Genomic DNA, 16,437 nt, shown 5'->3' with positions numbered 1-16,437 from the left:
TTCTCTTTTACTAACAATACCTACTTGTTGTGTTTGTCTTTTTGTGTTTGTACATTTGTTAACCTTCCTTTCAGATTGTATACCGTCCAATTTCGTATCTTCATGTCTCTTCAAACCATGACATTGGCAGAATCACCGAAAGTCCGGTAGAAGCCATAATATAGAAAAGAAAGAAAGAAAGGGCGGCGGTAGATGCATCGGTTGAAGTCGATGAGATTGAGTGGCATGCAATGCAAAATCTGACATTACATCGTCGAAGCCGCGATTCCCCAGGCATAACACCCACTTTTTCAAGAAGGAGTAGGCAGAGGCTACATCTTTCCACTTGCTACGATCTCTGCATACTTCTTTCGATCATCCACATTGGACATACTTCGTGCAAGCCGGCCGTTTCTGGTACTCTTAGTCCTGGTTATTTTGTCCGATTATCAAATGAATCTGCATATTTATTGGGCAATTTTTTGTTGCTGTAAATACTATTTTTATATAGTGGAAGGTTGGTTGCATTTCTTTTCTCCGCGAGCTCTCGTCAATTTTGACAGCTAAATAGTTTTGTGAATTTGAGATTGGATGTGCTAGATTATTAAAGAAATAAGTGAAATCAAATAACTCTGAAACAACAAACCAAGGATAAAGCCCGTATTAAGCTTCATTGTCTATATTAGGTGAGTTTAGAGACATATTAACCAGCACCTTTGAAAGCGTGCCGTATTACTGGAGCTCCGTATTTAGGGTCAATGACGTGATTGTTTACTACAATGGCAACGCCTCTCGTTCTCCCACAGTTTCTCGCGTATTGTCTTACGGTTCTCACGTGTTAGTGCACTTTTCCCGGCCTAATTAACATCGGCGTAGCGGTGCCAGGCCGTGGAGTGGTTAGATCGATCACGTCCTTGTCAGCAAGTGACCGCTTTGTTGGTTATCATTGATTTTCCGCTGAAATACCACTAAATACAATTCGGATCTGGCAGAAGGTCAGTCGGTAGCCGAAAACTTAGTGTTTATATTGTCAGTGTTTGTCTAATTTTGTCTGGTTGTGGTGTATTATGGGACTGAGTCAGGTGTCGCTCGTCTCCTGCGTTAGGGAGACGCAGTCGAATGTGTAGTGATGTTCTCTGCACTCGCATACCAATTATCCACGTCATTTCTAGAAGAACAAAAGGTAAGACATTGAAAATTACATTCATTTATTCATTAACAAGCATGTAGTACTTACAGTTGACTATGTAATAGTGTTGATAATTCATTATTTCTGTCTGTTACATGGTTAACTGTATATGTATTTGCTTAACTACACTTGCCCAATCATTGTGTGTTTGTTTGTCACTTAATGTTGTGACTGTTCATTGCTTTTTAATTTTTTTTCTTACTCCAACATGTAAGCCAATTTAAATAATAATTCTGATGGGTTATTTAAAATAGAATTGAGTTTGGGTTTACATTTCTTATTTAACAAATACCACAAAAAGTAAATTGAGGTAAATTTAAATTCTATTATTGTGTAAAACTAAATGACAATATAAGATCTCATTCAAACAAAATTGTATCACTTTTACCACATTCTGGCCTTGAAACTGGTGTTATTTTACTAATTATCTGGGCCTACATTGCGCAAAAGTTAAGAGCATGTCTCTGCAAATCAATGTCCCAGGTTCATTCCCTAATCATATTATAAACCTCATAACCCCATAACCCCATAATCTTAAGCTCTAAAGACATATGTATGCAGCCTGATGCAACATCAGATGGATGGATATTGAAGTAAAATGTGACTTGGGAGCAACCAATTAGTAATGCATAATGTAAGACCGATATAACAAAAGTCTCACTCAACGTTTTGTATGCGCACATATTAAACAAGTGGTAATCTGTGTGTTTAATAAATTCTTTAAATGACCAAACTTTTAGGGCTGCAAAATAAGATTAATACGGTCACGTCTATATCCCTTGCGGGATAGACAGAGCCAACAAGCTTGAAAAGACTAAATGGCCACGTTCAGCTATTTGGCTTAATGATAGAATTGTGATTCAAATAGTGATAGGTTGCTCGCTCATCGCCTAAAAAGAATCACAAGTTTGTAAGCCTATCCCTTAGTCGCCTTTTACGACATCCATGGGAAAGAGATGGTTACCTATCACAAACTAGAATTCTTTAGTTACGAATTTGAAAATACCAAAAACGTTTCGTAATTTTTTTTATTTTCAATATTTTCATTTGACCGAAATATCTTATTCCATCTGGTTGAAATTCCGATTTTCGGTGGTTATATTTTTGAAATGTATATGCTTTGCATTGCAACCTAACGTTAAACCGATGATACTATTTCTGTACGTTTCATAAAGAAAATAATTATTTAAACTAAAAATTATTTTCGCTATTATTAAAATACAACATGACAAATACCAAATAAGTTCAATCATAATTTTGAAATCCAAAATGTTTATATATACAGAGTATATACTTTGTAGTTATGTTCTATTTGTGTGTAAATGAACTTTTTCTGATTGATCCGGGTCTTGGGTGTTTATTTATTTAAGTATTTGTTATAAAATATAGTATCGTTGAGTTAGTATCCCATAACACAAGTTTTGAACTTACTTTGGGTTTGGCTCAATCTGTGTGATTTATCCATGTATATGTTGCAGTCAAAACTCTTAACCAGTCAAAAGTACTTTTGACTAGCAACAAAAAAGCTTTTTGGGTGGTTTACAAAAAAAATACCTAACACTCGAAGGGTGATCGCTCGCTGCGCTCGCGATCACCCTTCGAACCTATCACATGCATGTCGCGTCTGAGAACAATGTCCGAAAAGAATACGACTACTTATTTGTTAGTAAGAGCGCGTACCTGCTTCATGCAGCAACGGTCAAAAGTACTTTTAACTGATTTTGCTAGTCAATAGTACTTTTGACTGGTTAATAATAATTTGGAAGAAGTTATTTCTATCATTAATTCTTCTAGAAAATAAAATTCTTGTTACCAAATAAATTTTCAAATAAAAATTACATACTTTGATTTTCGGTAGATAGTTTTTTTTTGAAGACGAAAAATATATTTATTGGATTTATATAAACAGAAAATATGGTAAAGAACCCATTTGGCATTTAAAACTTCGTTGTACCGTTTTCGAACAAATAAAAATCGAAGAAAAACAAATCTAGTTTGTGATAGGTTACCAAAGAGATGGAGTGGTCCCATTCTTTTTTGTATTGGGGCCGGGAACCACATGGTAAGATTAATATTTATTGATTACTCTAAATGTTGCCTGTGACTTTGTTTGCCTAGAATCTATTTGTCTCTTTTACTTTTAACTTATTAGTTATTCCAATGCCTGAGCTGATACAGGCTATACTACAAAATTTCAACAAAATTTGTTCAATTATTTTTGTGTGAGAAAGTCTCAATTCCATCACTATGTTATACAGCCAAACCTAGCCTTTCAGTCTCTCAAATCGGTTGGCCCTGCCTACCCGTAAAAAGATAAAAATGTGATTATATGTTACTAAAATTAAAAGCAAATATAACAGTAGTTAATGTTTAGTTAGTAGTGTGGTTTCCGGCACTTTACAATAGAACCACTCCATATCTTTCCCATGTATGTCGTAAAAGACGACTATGGGATAGGATTATAAACTTAGGATTCCTCTTGTAGGCGTTGGGTTAGCAACCTGTCACTTTTTTAGTCTCAATTCCATCATAAAGCCAGATAGCTGAACGTGGCCTTTCAGTCTTTTCAAGACTGTTGGCTCTATCTACCCCGAGAGGGAATTGGAGAGTGGGGCTTGTGTCAGCCTACCCACTCAAACTCGTCCGGTGCACCCACTTCATCTAATAACATTCCCGCCATTTCTTTTTTAATTATTCAATATTGTATTAGGCAATTGTCAACCATCTCACCTAATAGTCCGATGAAAATGCTGCAGTGTAGTTTGTTCCGCCGCTTCTTCTACACATGCGCTTTGGAAGCGGTAGTAGTTATAGATTTAATTGATGCGACGTCACCTTAAGTGTTACCTTGTATCCAATTTTGAAAATAAATCTATTCTATTATATGCTATGCTATTCTAATAGTAACCAACGATGAAGACGAAGATGTAACATGCCTGTCTAAGAGATTTTGAGGGCAACCCTGTTGTCCAAATTATGCATCTCAGTTGTCAAATCATTTTCTATCGACAGCATTGCACTGGCAAGTATGCAGCGCGCCGTTTTCTATTTCTGAGCCACTCGACTGGAACCCCATTTTTTGTTGGAACTTTACAAGTTTGCGTGTTTTACACAATCACAATGTGCTATTATGCGGCCGACATAGTGCTACGGTTTTAGCGACTAGTCTTCTTGAGGTCGGTTAAATTTCTAAAACCTCCTAAGTGTAACAAACACTTGCCTGAATGCAGTATCAAAATCGGTTCAGCGAAACGCGAGATAATCGCGGACAAACATACAGACAAACAAACAAACAAATATTTGTACAGGCCAAACTGAGAACCACGTTTTATTTTGATGGCGGGTAAAACTTAGAGCCTTCAATTGAAATTGAAGTCAATATTTTAGAAAATACCAAACAGATAATATTGTGTCTATTTAAATATTCTAACAGTCCAGCCCAAAGCATGAGAAAAGTTATGTATATGTATAGACATTATTTCTAACTAGCTTTTACCTGTAACTTCACCCGCGTGATCTTAGCGATGTCTACAAAAAGCGACGAATTTGACGCCATCTACAAAAACGCGACGAAATTTGCGCCACCTTCAAAAGTATACAGGTTTTTTGCAAATCTTACTGGGAGCTATATTTTATACCGCGATGAAAGAGGTAACAACCAAATATAATCACTTTCGCATTTTTAATATTAGCAAGGATTTCATAACTAGGTTCTAAATATAACCTTAATTTACATACCTACCTACTAACAATGCTTTGTTAACTCAGCCGCTAATGAATCATTAAAATTCTAACATTTGATAACTACTTACTTTACCTATTTGCGTTTACCAGACATAGGTATATTCACACATAATCACGTCCAATACCTTGCGGGGTAGACAGAGCCAACAGTCTTGAAAAGGCTAGGTAATAGGCCACATTCAGCTGGTTGGTTTAATGATAGAATTGAGATTCAAATAGTGACAGGTTGCACATCGCCTAAAAGAAGAATCCCAAGTTTAGAAGCTTATCCCTTAGTCGCCTTTGACGACATCCATGGGAACGAGACGAAGTGCTCCTATTCTTTTTTTTTTTAGCTATTTACGTTTACCAGAACTAGTGTTTAACAGAGAATCGATCTTATCTAGACTTGATTATTCATGGTCGGATGAATGACTCAACATAGACGTGACTATACATATGTACATATAGCCACGTGTATATCCTTTGCGGGGTAGCCAGAGCCAACAGTCTTCAACAGACTGATAGGCCACATTCAGCTGTTTGGTTTAATGATAGAATTGAGATTCAAATAGTGACAGGTTGCTAGCCCATCGCCTAAAAGAATCCCAAGTTTAGAAGCCCATCCCTTAGTCGCCGTCGGAACGAGACGAAGTGGTCCTATTCTTTTTTTTAATGGTTTACGTTTACAAGAACTTGTGTTTAACGGAGAATCGGTCTTATCTAGACTTGATTATTCATGGTCGGATGAATGACTCAACCTTTGATTAAAATAAAATACGTACACACATAGTGCCGTGTGGTTCCCGCACCAATAGAAAAAGAATAGGACCACTCCATCTCTTTCCCATGGATGTCGAAAAAGGCGACTAAGGGATAGGCTTATACATATACTCGAGATTCTCTTAGGCGATGGGCTAGCAACCTGTCACTATTAGAATCTCAATTCTATCGTTAGGGCCAAACGGCTGAGCGTGGCCTTTCAGTATTTTGATGTCTGTTCGCCCTGTATACCCCGCAAGTGTATGGGTATATACACTTGCGGGCATAGACGTGATTATATCATATATATATATGTGGTTTTTTCAATCACCTCGAGACACGCATCGTCTGTCCACGAGTGAGATCTCTTATCAGTGGCTGATGCTTATCTGTGCGTCATTCGAGGTAATGCCTAGTTCACACGAGTTTAGTGGCTTAACAAACATTCACGCTGTTTAGTTAACCTAGCTATGGTATAGTGCGTAAGCGCAGTAAAATCAGCTAAATACATCTTTATATTATTTGTGATAATCTTATATTTATCCTATCAATATTATAAATGCGAAAGTTTGTTGAGTATGTCAGTATGGATGTTTGTAACTCACGCAAAAACTAATGATAAGAGGTTTATAAATAATGAATAAAAATTTTGAATTTTGTCACTATTTGAATCTCAGTTTCTCAGTTTCATCATAAAGCCATACAGCTCAACGTGGCCTTTCAGTTTTTTCAAGACTGTTGACTCTGTCTACCCCGCAAGGGATATAGACGTGATATATGTATTCATTTCCATTGCTTTAGACTAGACAATCATTTCCTACTCCACGCAATCCATCCATCTCTTTCGTTCGTCCCCTTTTTCCAAAACCTTTTAAACCCTCTTAATTGACTTAGCTCCTGTCTCACGATGATGTGTCATCCTACTACTTGGTTTTAAAGGAATTCAGCTCAAAATTCGCGGAATGCAAGCATATCACAAAAAAAAATAATGTAAAATGAATCACTACCCGGAAAGAGTACTTGTTATTTTTAACTCGCAAAATGTTTGCTTGCCGGAATACGTCTGGCGGGGTAATCACACGATTGTAGACATTTGAATTGTTTCAATGTGATGCTGGATGCGCCGGCGCTTGGTTGTGACGTGATTTGAATTTTTTGTGATTTTGTGTTTTTATTTATCCCAGAAATGTATGTTGTGACACCGTTTTAATTGGAAGAGCATGTTGGCCATTGAAGTGTAGTAAATTTTTTTTATAAAGTGTGTTTGTTTGTATGTACCTACAAGTTTACCGTCAGTTGTGTTAAGTGCTCCCTTATTTATTTTTATTTGTGAGCGCTGCAGGGGGGAAGTGATATGTCTTGTTGTTCACCAATACCTTGTTTTCGTGAAAAGGTAAATCAATCTCTCATATCTTTGATTACAATTTCTAATTTTGCGTGTCACAATCTGTGAAGGTTTTGCTGTATGTCAATAAACTAACATGCGGTCGATGTGCTTAATAGTAAACTGTTTATGTTGTCTTTGTGGGTTTTAAGATTGTATTGATTGTATTTCCCTGTTGGTTATAAGTTCATAATAATCTTTTCTAGAATCTAGACCATTTGTCTTTGACTGACGAACCATTCCACCTGTTAACAATATGCTATTTACGGAAATAACAGTGATGTGGCATGACAGAGTAGAATCGATCATTTTCATACATACAGCAGACAATCGATTAGGTTTGGGTTAAGGACACCATCGGTAATGGATCCCAGTCACGAAGATAATAAATAGTTCAATTTTAGTTTGGTCTTTATTTACATGCCGACAAAATTCAAATTATTTGTGTGCTATATTAAATTGACCCTACCCTGGAAAGCATCCGTATATATATTTCATTGACATACATATAGTCACGTTTATATCACTTGCTAGGGCAGGCAGAGCCAACGAGCTGTATGTCTTTATGATGGAATTGAGATTCAAATAGCCCATCGCCTAATAAATAAATTATTTTAAAATAATAACATACATACATACATACATAAAATCACGCCTCTTTCCCGGAGGGGTAGGCAGTGACTACATCTTTCCACTTGGCGCGATCTCTGCATACTTCCTTCGAAAAATAACGACGAAGATTTTTAAGCATTTGTTTCTACACTTTCGGAATCGCAAACATATTACTTTATCGCGTCAATTTTTTGATGGAATCTGGTTCTCAACATTATGTCCTTACCTTATCATTCGTTCGTTGCCTTTTTGTGTCAACACATCACTTTTTATAGATAAAGAGTAAACTGTATACCAAGATGGTTCTACACCTATAAAATATTAAGCTTTTTATGTTACACCCCACGCTGTATAGCTAGGCAGACCCAGGGATCTTCTCTAGAGAGGACGCAACCGGAATAAAAGCCCAGATGTATGACGACATACATATAATCACGTCTATATCCCTTGCGGGGTAGACAGAGCCAACAGTCTTGTAAAGACTGATAGGCCACGTTCAGTTATTTGGCTTTAAGATAGAATTGAGATTCAAATAGTGACAGGTTGCTAGACCATCGCCTAAAAAAGAATCCAAAGTTTGTAAGCCTATCCCTTAGTCGCCTTTTACGACATCCATGGGAAAAAGATGGAGTGGTCCTATTCTTTTTTGTATTGGTATCGGCAACCACACGGCATGTATGACGAACAGAATAAAATATAGTTCTTCCGTCATAACCTCTAACTGCAGACACCGGCGACCTCTGGACGAGCTAATTGACTCAGAGGATTAGTTATGATTCATGAGGGCTATTGTAATGATATATTTATTGTTACTACCTTCTGACCGCTTGGAAATTCGCTACAAAACTTAGCCCCCTTTTGTAAAGCTTAATTTATGAGTGTATTTCTGATCTTTTCGTGTGTTTTCTGCCGCTATGCTTTGGTGCTAGAGTCCGGTATAATATCTCTTTTATCTGGAAAAAGAATAATGGTTTAGACAGGACAACCTAATAGTTTGACATTTTTTTTTTCACATTTAAAATAATATACCATGGTTTCTATTGTTCGATGAAAGTAAGAATCCTTCAAACTCTTTAACTAAATTCTAATGATATTTGCAATGAAATTGAGTATGAAGTAATCGACTTCATGCGCCGTGCCATGACCTCAACGGTATGCCACAGACAGACAGCCTGCAATCACTCATGCCGTGCATGCTTTCTGAAAATTAAATTCTTGCTATTACTTAGCACGGTATTAAACTCTTGTTATTTTGTTTGTTTGTAACTAAATAATAAAATCTTATACAATTAATCAGTAAAGTACTAATAATAAATATACCTAATTAAATAATATTAACTAATATTAATTGTTGTAAATGTTTGTTATATCCTTATTGCACAGAAATTTACACAATATAATAGTACATAGTTATAAAAGAAATACTATTGAAAAACTAAAATAATCACTTGCAACGGGGCGGCACTTTTTTTGGAGAATAAATACCGAATTAAGAGAACAATACTGGGATTAGTAGTGGGTTCCTACGAAATTGTAGTAAAATTTATAATGAGTAGAGCAACATTTTGAAAAAAATGGAGTCTCGTTTGGACATCGGACGAAGACGGTCGTGCCGAACACAATAGATCCCATCACATCTGTTGACCACTCGCACCGCCTAAACGTCACCCGGGCTGAGCCTCATACAATAAGTTTAGTCGCGATATTAAGAGACTTTTTTAGTTTTAGATTCCTTAAACCATACATAGTGCAAATTGTGTCGTGTTTTCAAGTGTTTTGTGTTGGTGCAGCGCAACAATTGCGATATTTATATGTGCTCGTGCTGCAGAAAACCCGGTGAGATCGTTTCTATATACTTTAACACCTGCGGTACCAGAGCTCCCAAGAAAGAAAACTATGATAAGAATACGTCATTTTAACCCAAACAGAACAGTCCCTACATTCAATTATTTATAACCAATAAAATTAAAAGTAAATACCAATTCTGCTAACAATTTTTCAACAATCTATGGCAAGCTCAATTCTGTGTAAAAGTTAAATGACACAAATCAAGTAAACAACACAATAGGGCCTAAGAAACTTCAAACATTTAAACACATCGAGATCAATCCAATAACAACCCCAACTACATTTTTAACTATAACAACAAATAACATCATTAAATTCACGTAGGTTTTCTTTAACAACCACTAACACCCGAGTATCGTAGCTCCCGCTATTATTATCAAAAAAGGTCAAACATCTCAAAGCCAATTAATATACCAAACCATATGAACCAGCTAATGTAATAATTAATGTAGTATAGTAATTCATATATGTTAACAAAATTAAGGAACCTCAATCACCAGACTTAATAAACCTTGTCCATGTAACAATTATTCTATATTCAGAATACACAAAAACTCTAAAAAAGAGAAAAAACCTAAACAGGGCCATCCGTAATAAATAAATAAAACCATCGGCGTCAATGACAGCGCAACACTATAAAATAATCCTCCTACAAAACTTTCTCGAAAGTCAATGCCGAACATGTGCGAGCATTGCGCAATAAACAAAAATTTTAAAAAGAAATAACAAAAAGAGGGACCCTAAAGAAACAACAATTTCAATGAATCCGACAATAAAAGCCAAAGAACGCACATCTGGCCAAAACAAATTACCAACCTAAAAAACAAAACCCTGCAAATACACATACTAAACCATAAACCATTATAGTACTTAATAATGAACCATTCTCTCCACAGCCATTCTAGATATTAAGTTCTTTTTACAGCTAAAATACATTGCAAGAACAAACACAAAAATCATATCGATAAAGGAAATAATGCGAGATGGCAACTGCATATACAGAGCAATCACTCAAAAGCAAAGCTCACCAAATAAATGACTTATTAGGCCTAACATTCGATCACCGTGCGATTCGTCGAGACCTTGCAAAATATACGGAAGAAAACCAACACGACAAAAACAAACGCCAAGAAATTATAAGCAACCTGAACCATCAAACAGATATTTCAGATTTAGAAACACAAATCAAGAAATACACAAAATCACAATTCACGGAAGGAGTATGAGGTGGAACCGACATTCTAATAGCTGCCGCCGAATACGACATCATCCACGTCAAAGTATTTCTCGGCACCCTCTTAAAAGAAATAGCAGAGTTTAATCTTCATAGAAAACTACTACGATTGTTTCGAACACCATATGGGCGCAATGGGCCCAATCATAACTCAAGACACACTAAGCTCTAACGATTACACGCCGATGGATGCCGCCCAGACGAGACAGGCCACAGACTTATTCGTCCCAGGCCCTACTAAACCACGACCAGATCGATAATAATAACCTCAACATAGCAACATGGAATGTAAGAGGCGCTGCAACCCTAACTAAGAAATTGGACATCGACCAAACACTGGAAGACAAAGCAATGCCTATAGCCTGCCTTCAAGAAACGCACATAATATCCGGCACCTATGAATCTAAACACTATAACTGGATTTTGAGCGGCAACAATAGTAGCCGAGGGCTAGACTAGTCATCCTGACAAAGAAAAACTACAATATATCGACTGACTGGATGAAATCCAACATTAACAACATGGCAGCATTAATCAACGTCGGAAGCAAAACTAATCTACTCGTGATCACAAAACATTGATCAAACTCAACATCCGCAGTAACTAACGACCTCATACGAATCCGAAAACTCATAAGAGTACAGCCAAACAACTTCAACCTGATAATTCTAGGTGATTTCAACGCACATGCCGTAAACCAAGACACTAGAAAACAACGCACCTTAAAGAGCATAGAGGAAAACCTCCACCACAAACACAAAAATACCACGGGAGAAATTCTAACAAACCTTATAACGATTGAACAACTTAGATTAAATAAATTAATCGGCAGAGCAAGCTGCAAAACCACGTGGATCTCAGGCAATAAAATCAATGCTGGAATTTGGAAAAAATACGACATATTAGAATCAAAATTGAGTGCTAAATAAAACTAAGTACTAAGAACTGGAGAAGTCATATTGGAATCAAGGCTACGAGCTGGAGGAAATACTGAAAACCGATATATTGGAACTAATGCTGCGAACCTCAAAAAACATGACTTATTAAAATCAATGCCGCGAATTTGAGACAACACGACGTATTGAATTAAGGCTGTAAATTCGAGAAAACATGATGTATTGGAATTAATGCTGCGAACTGATAGATGTCATATTGGAATCAATGCTGCGAACCTGAGACAACATGACGTATTGGAATCAAGACTACGAATTTGAGAAAACTTGATGGACTGGAATCAATGCTGCGAACTGATAGAGGTTATATTGCAATCAATACTGCGAACTGATAGAGGTCACATCGGAATTAATGCTGCGAACTGATAGAGGTCATATTGGAATTAATGCTGCGAACTGATAGAGGCCATATTGGAATCGATGCTGCGAACCTGAGAGAACAAAACATACTGGAATCAAGACTACGAATTAGAGAAAACATGATGTATTGGAATTAATGCTGCGAACTGATAGAGGTCATATTGGAATCAATGCCGTGAACCTGAGACAACATGGCGTATTGGAATCAAGACTACGAATTTAAGAAAACATGATGGATAGGAATTAATTCTGCGAACTGATAGAGGTCATATTGCAATCAATGCTGCGAACCTGGGAGAACACGACATATTGGAATCAAGACTACGAATTAGAGAAAACATGATGTATTGGAATTAATGCTGCGAACTGAGAGAGGTCTTATTGGAATCAATGCTGCGAACCTGAGGTAACATCACGTATTGGAAGCAAGACAACGAATAAGAGAAAACGTGATGTATTTAAATTAATACTGCGAACTGATAGAGGTCATATTGGAATTAATGCTGCGAACTGATAGAGGTCATATTGCAATCAATGCTGCGCACCTGAGAGAACACGATGTATTGGAATCAAGACTACGAATTAGAGAAAACAAGATGTATTGGAATTAATGTTGCGAACATGATGTATTGGAAAGAAAGAGAAAACATGATTGGAATTAATGCTGCGAACTGATAGAGGTCATATTGGAATCATTGCTGCGAACCTGAGAGAACAGGGCGTATTGGAATCAAGACTACGAATTAGAGAAAACATGATGTATTGGAATTAATGCTGCGAACCTGAGAAAACACAATGTATTGGAATCATAGGTTTGGATCCGAGAAAACACTATGTATAGGAATGAATGCTGCGAACTGATGGAAATCATCATCATCAAACACGACGTATAGGAATAAACGCTGCTAATTAAAGATATCACGACGTATAGAATCAATACTAAGAACCTGATTAAACACGGGCATAGGAGGCGAAAATGAGATCTGGAAAAACTACAGTAAATAAAATCGGAATCTATGCTACGAACTGGAGAAACACGACGCATTAGGGCTAATGCTGCAACTGGAAGTGTACAAGAAACACGACACTTTAGAAACAACACTACAAACGAAACGTGTGACATCAATATCTAAAACTGGAAGTACTTACATTGGAAACAACGCGGCCAACTTGAGAGAAAGCCACAGGTTGAAGGCAAATTTGGATGACAAGAATAAAGATCTGAAACAGCCGACCAACCAATCACAAAAACCATCGAAACGGGGATAAAATTCCTACATAATAACGAAGGCCTAATGAAATCCTACACTACAAATTCTTTAGAATGGGCAGACATCGCGACTTATAACAAAAATCATCACAGCAGCACGAGATTCCTACGAAATAAATGAAACTGATAACGAACCGTTAAAACAAGAACTAGATACAAGGAAGAAGGAAACACGCAACACATCAACGCTCTCCTCCGTCGAAATACCCGTCTTCCTTAATTCCTATATTGGCTATAGGCTGTATAGTCGGTCGATTGTGGTCGACTGGTTGAGTCGGTCGATTGTGGTCGACTGGTTGCGGCTGGTCGGCCTTCCTCTCCCATCCCTGAGCGTGTCACTCCCTATAAAATCTGTGCCCCCTGGTGTATCCAGCTAGACTGGGTCAGGCTTTGCTTGGCTGGGTGTGGTACCAATGTTCATGTTCATGTTCATGTTCAGTAGAGCAACATTTTGAAAATTCCCAAGAAATCCTTACGATGATTTACGAATAGTCTTTAGATTTAAAAACTACGTTTACCTGAAAAGCATAATGATGGAAGTGAGAAAGTTAATCAACGGAAATTAATAAACATGGTATTCGAAATCGTGAACTCAAAATTTCGTGAAAAATGAAAGGACTAGAAATTTAGTCACAAAAGTATGTATTTCCATAATTACATAATGGCGACGGTCGCGAAAGTGGATGCACTGGTTTCCGTGTCCCCCATCCTGAATGGAGGGTCAGCGGTCTTTGGATCGAAATAAAAACGTAGACGAATGAATGTGTCACTTTCAATTTTTTGTAGTTTGTTTGTAAACTCTTTATTGCACACTAGCCGCGCCCGCGACTTCGTCCGCGTGGAATAGTTATTTTGGGCAACATTGAAGCCCTCAAGGATGAAAAATTTACCCTCCCGTTTTTTTACATTTTCTATTATTTCCTGGCTCCTTTTAGTTGCAGCGTGATGTTTTAAAGCCTAAATGCTTCCTCGATAAATGGGCTATTCAACGCAAAAATAATTCTTCAATTCGATCCAGTAGTTGAGATTAGCGTGTTCAAACAAACAAACAAACAAACTCTGCAGCTTTATAACATTAGTATAGATAAAAATAAATGTAACTAAAATAGAACAGTCATTTAGAAGTATATGTGGCGGACTTATCCCAATCTGGATTTCTTCCAGTCAACCAAAATAAAAAGGAAAATCCATAATCAAAGAGGCAGCGCACATTAAAAGCATTGGAGATGCGTTATAATCACCATTTTTTCTATGATTATGCGAACTTGTAGCATTGTTATCCAGAATCTTTGAATTTTGCTTTCATTATCTGACTTTTGACCCTAGTTATGCCGGGAGAGTAACCATGGTTCCATTCGCCAGTTCTGAAGTGGCATGGACAGAAGTTAACGGAGAAGCGGCTGTCGTGGGTCGTTTGATCTTCGAGTATTTGTTGACTCTAGTCTCTCTCTCTCTCTTATCGTTGCGTGTTCCCAGTTGCACCCTGCTTTGGGGCCTGGGGTTCGTAATACAGGGTACCTTCTTGAATACTTTGCATCACGTTGGCATCATATATACTGTTGCCTGAATGAAGGTTTGCATAACCTTGTGTTTCTACAGTATTTTTTCTATGATTATAACCTGTGAGCACTGGCAGTAATTATACTATACATACACATACATATGGACACGTCTATATCCCTTGCGGGGTAGACAGAGCCAACAGTCTTGAAAAGCCTGAATGACCACGCTCATCTATTTAGCTTGATGATAGAATTGAGATTCAAATAGTGACAGGTTGCTAATCCATCGCCCAAAAAAAGAATCCCAAGTTTGTAAGCCTATCCCTTAGTCGTCTTATACGACATTCATGATAAAGAGATGGAGTGGTCCTGTTTCACGCGGACGAAGCCGCGGGCACAGCTTGTCTTTTATAAATAGAAAATCCACTCCATCTTCGTACATTTAAGACCAGTAAGCGTTTCACACCGCACTTTGACATAGCAAAGGCTAACTATAGTGACAGCCACCCAGCTGGAACCCATACCATATTTTCTCTCGACATTATCATAGCGTAAATAACAATTAACCGTGACCATTGTTCACCTGCCACCGGCTTCACATTCGCATTGTGTTCCACGCGTCTCTCAATGGAATTTGACGTCACAACGTACATAACGGTTCCGCCTCTTTGTTCCAGTCAGGCTGTTCCAACGCTGATCGTACCACGATAGGCATAGTACGACTTCCTAGTCCTATTTGTCTGTTTTCTAGAAATACATACATATAATCACGCAAGTTGACTAAGCAGATATACAAGAAGAGTGTGGAGGGAAAGGTCAGAGTGGGAAGACCCAGGCGAACGTATCTTGATCAAATTAAGGACGTCCTGGTAAAGGGTCAGGTCAAAAGTACCCGAAACCGCCGAGCTTGTATGAAGAGAGTTATGAATGTAGATGAAGCGAAGGAAGTATGCAGAGATCGTGGCAAGTGGAAAGAGGTAGTCTCTGCCTACCCCTCCGGGAAAGAGGCGTGATTTTTTATGTATGTATGTATAATCACGTCTATATCCCTTGCGGGGTAGACAGAGTCAACAGTCTTGAAAATACTGATAGGCCACGATCGGCTGTTCGGCTTAATGATAGAACCGAGATTCGAATACAGACAGGTTTCTTTTTCTAAGGCCTTAAAAAAAGAAAAAAGAAGAAATATAAATCTGTTAAAACCCTAACTCTAACTTGCATTTGTATGTCAGTACAATTTCTCTTTAAAAGTCAAAACGTGCAATGTTCCCGCGACAATTAAAACACTTTTCCTTGCTAATTACCGTGGGCACCATAAACATATTTGTACGTCGGATTTTGAACCCTATAGTCATGAATTCTATGTTCTCTTTTAAGTTGTAATCGCACTCTTACGTTGTAGATATTCTATATACCATCAGAAAGCGTCACGTCAAATTGGGCTACGCTGATTATAATGAAGTGCCTAACGATATAAGCAAAAGTAAGATCGGTAGTATTTCGTAGGAAGTACCTATAGTTACAAAGTTATTTATTCCTACAGAAGATAGAAGGAGAAAAGAGGAGAGAAATAATCAGTTTAACATAACTATATTATAGAACATAAAATTAAGAATATTTG

The 16,437-nt window shown here is 37.4% G+C and overlaps 1 protein-coding gene across 5 annotated transcripts in view; it reads left to right on the top strand.

The window, feature by feature from the left end:
* The first annotated feature begins 500 nt into the window (after positions 1 to 500).
* Positions 501 to 16,437, top strand: part of LOC106133166 (ras-related protein Ral-a) — a 28,978-nt gene continuing 13,041 nt past the window's right edge. The window contains exon 1 of one of the 5 annotated variants that reach the window (XM_060947249.1): positions 501 to 665. Coding sequence is in view for 3 of the 5 variants with exons in the window: in XM_013332801.2 (XP_013188255.2) it covers positions 1,109 to 1,162 (54 nt within the window). In the remaining 2 variants the exon portion in view is untranslated. Of the gene's footprint in view, positions 666 to 788; positions 975 to 1,010; positions 1,163 to 6,774; positions 7,047 to 16,437 lie in introns of those variants that run through there. The other 4 variants (XM_060947250.1, XM_013332801.2, XM_060947247.1 and 1 more) reach the window with 4 other exon arrangements.

The sequence above is a fragment of the Amyelois transitella genome, chromosome 13, assembly GCF_032362555.1.
Source record: "Amyelois transitella isolate CPQ chromosome 13, ilAmyTran1.1, whole genome shotgun sequence".
Lineage (NCBI taxonomy): Eukaryota > Metazoa > Arthropoda > Insecta > Lepidoptera > Pyralidae > Amyelois > Amyelois transitella.
Note: the sequence above shows the minus strand (reverse complement) of the source record. Positions and strands in the feature narration are given on the sequence as shown.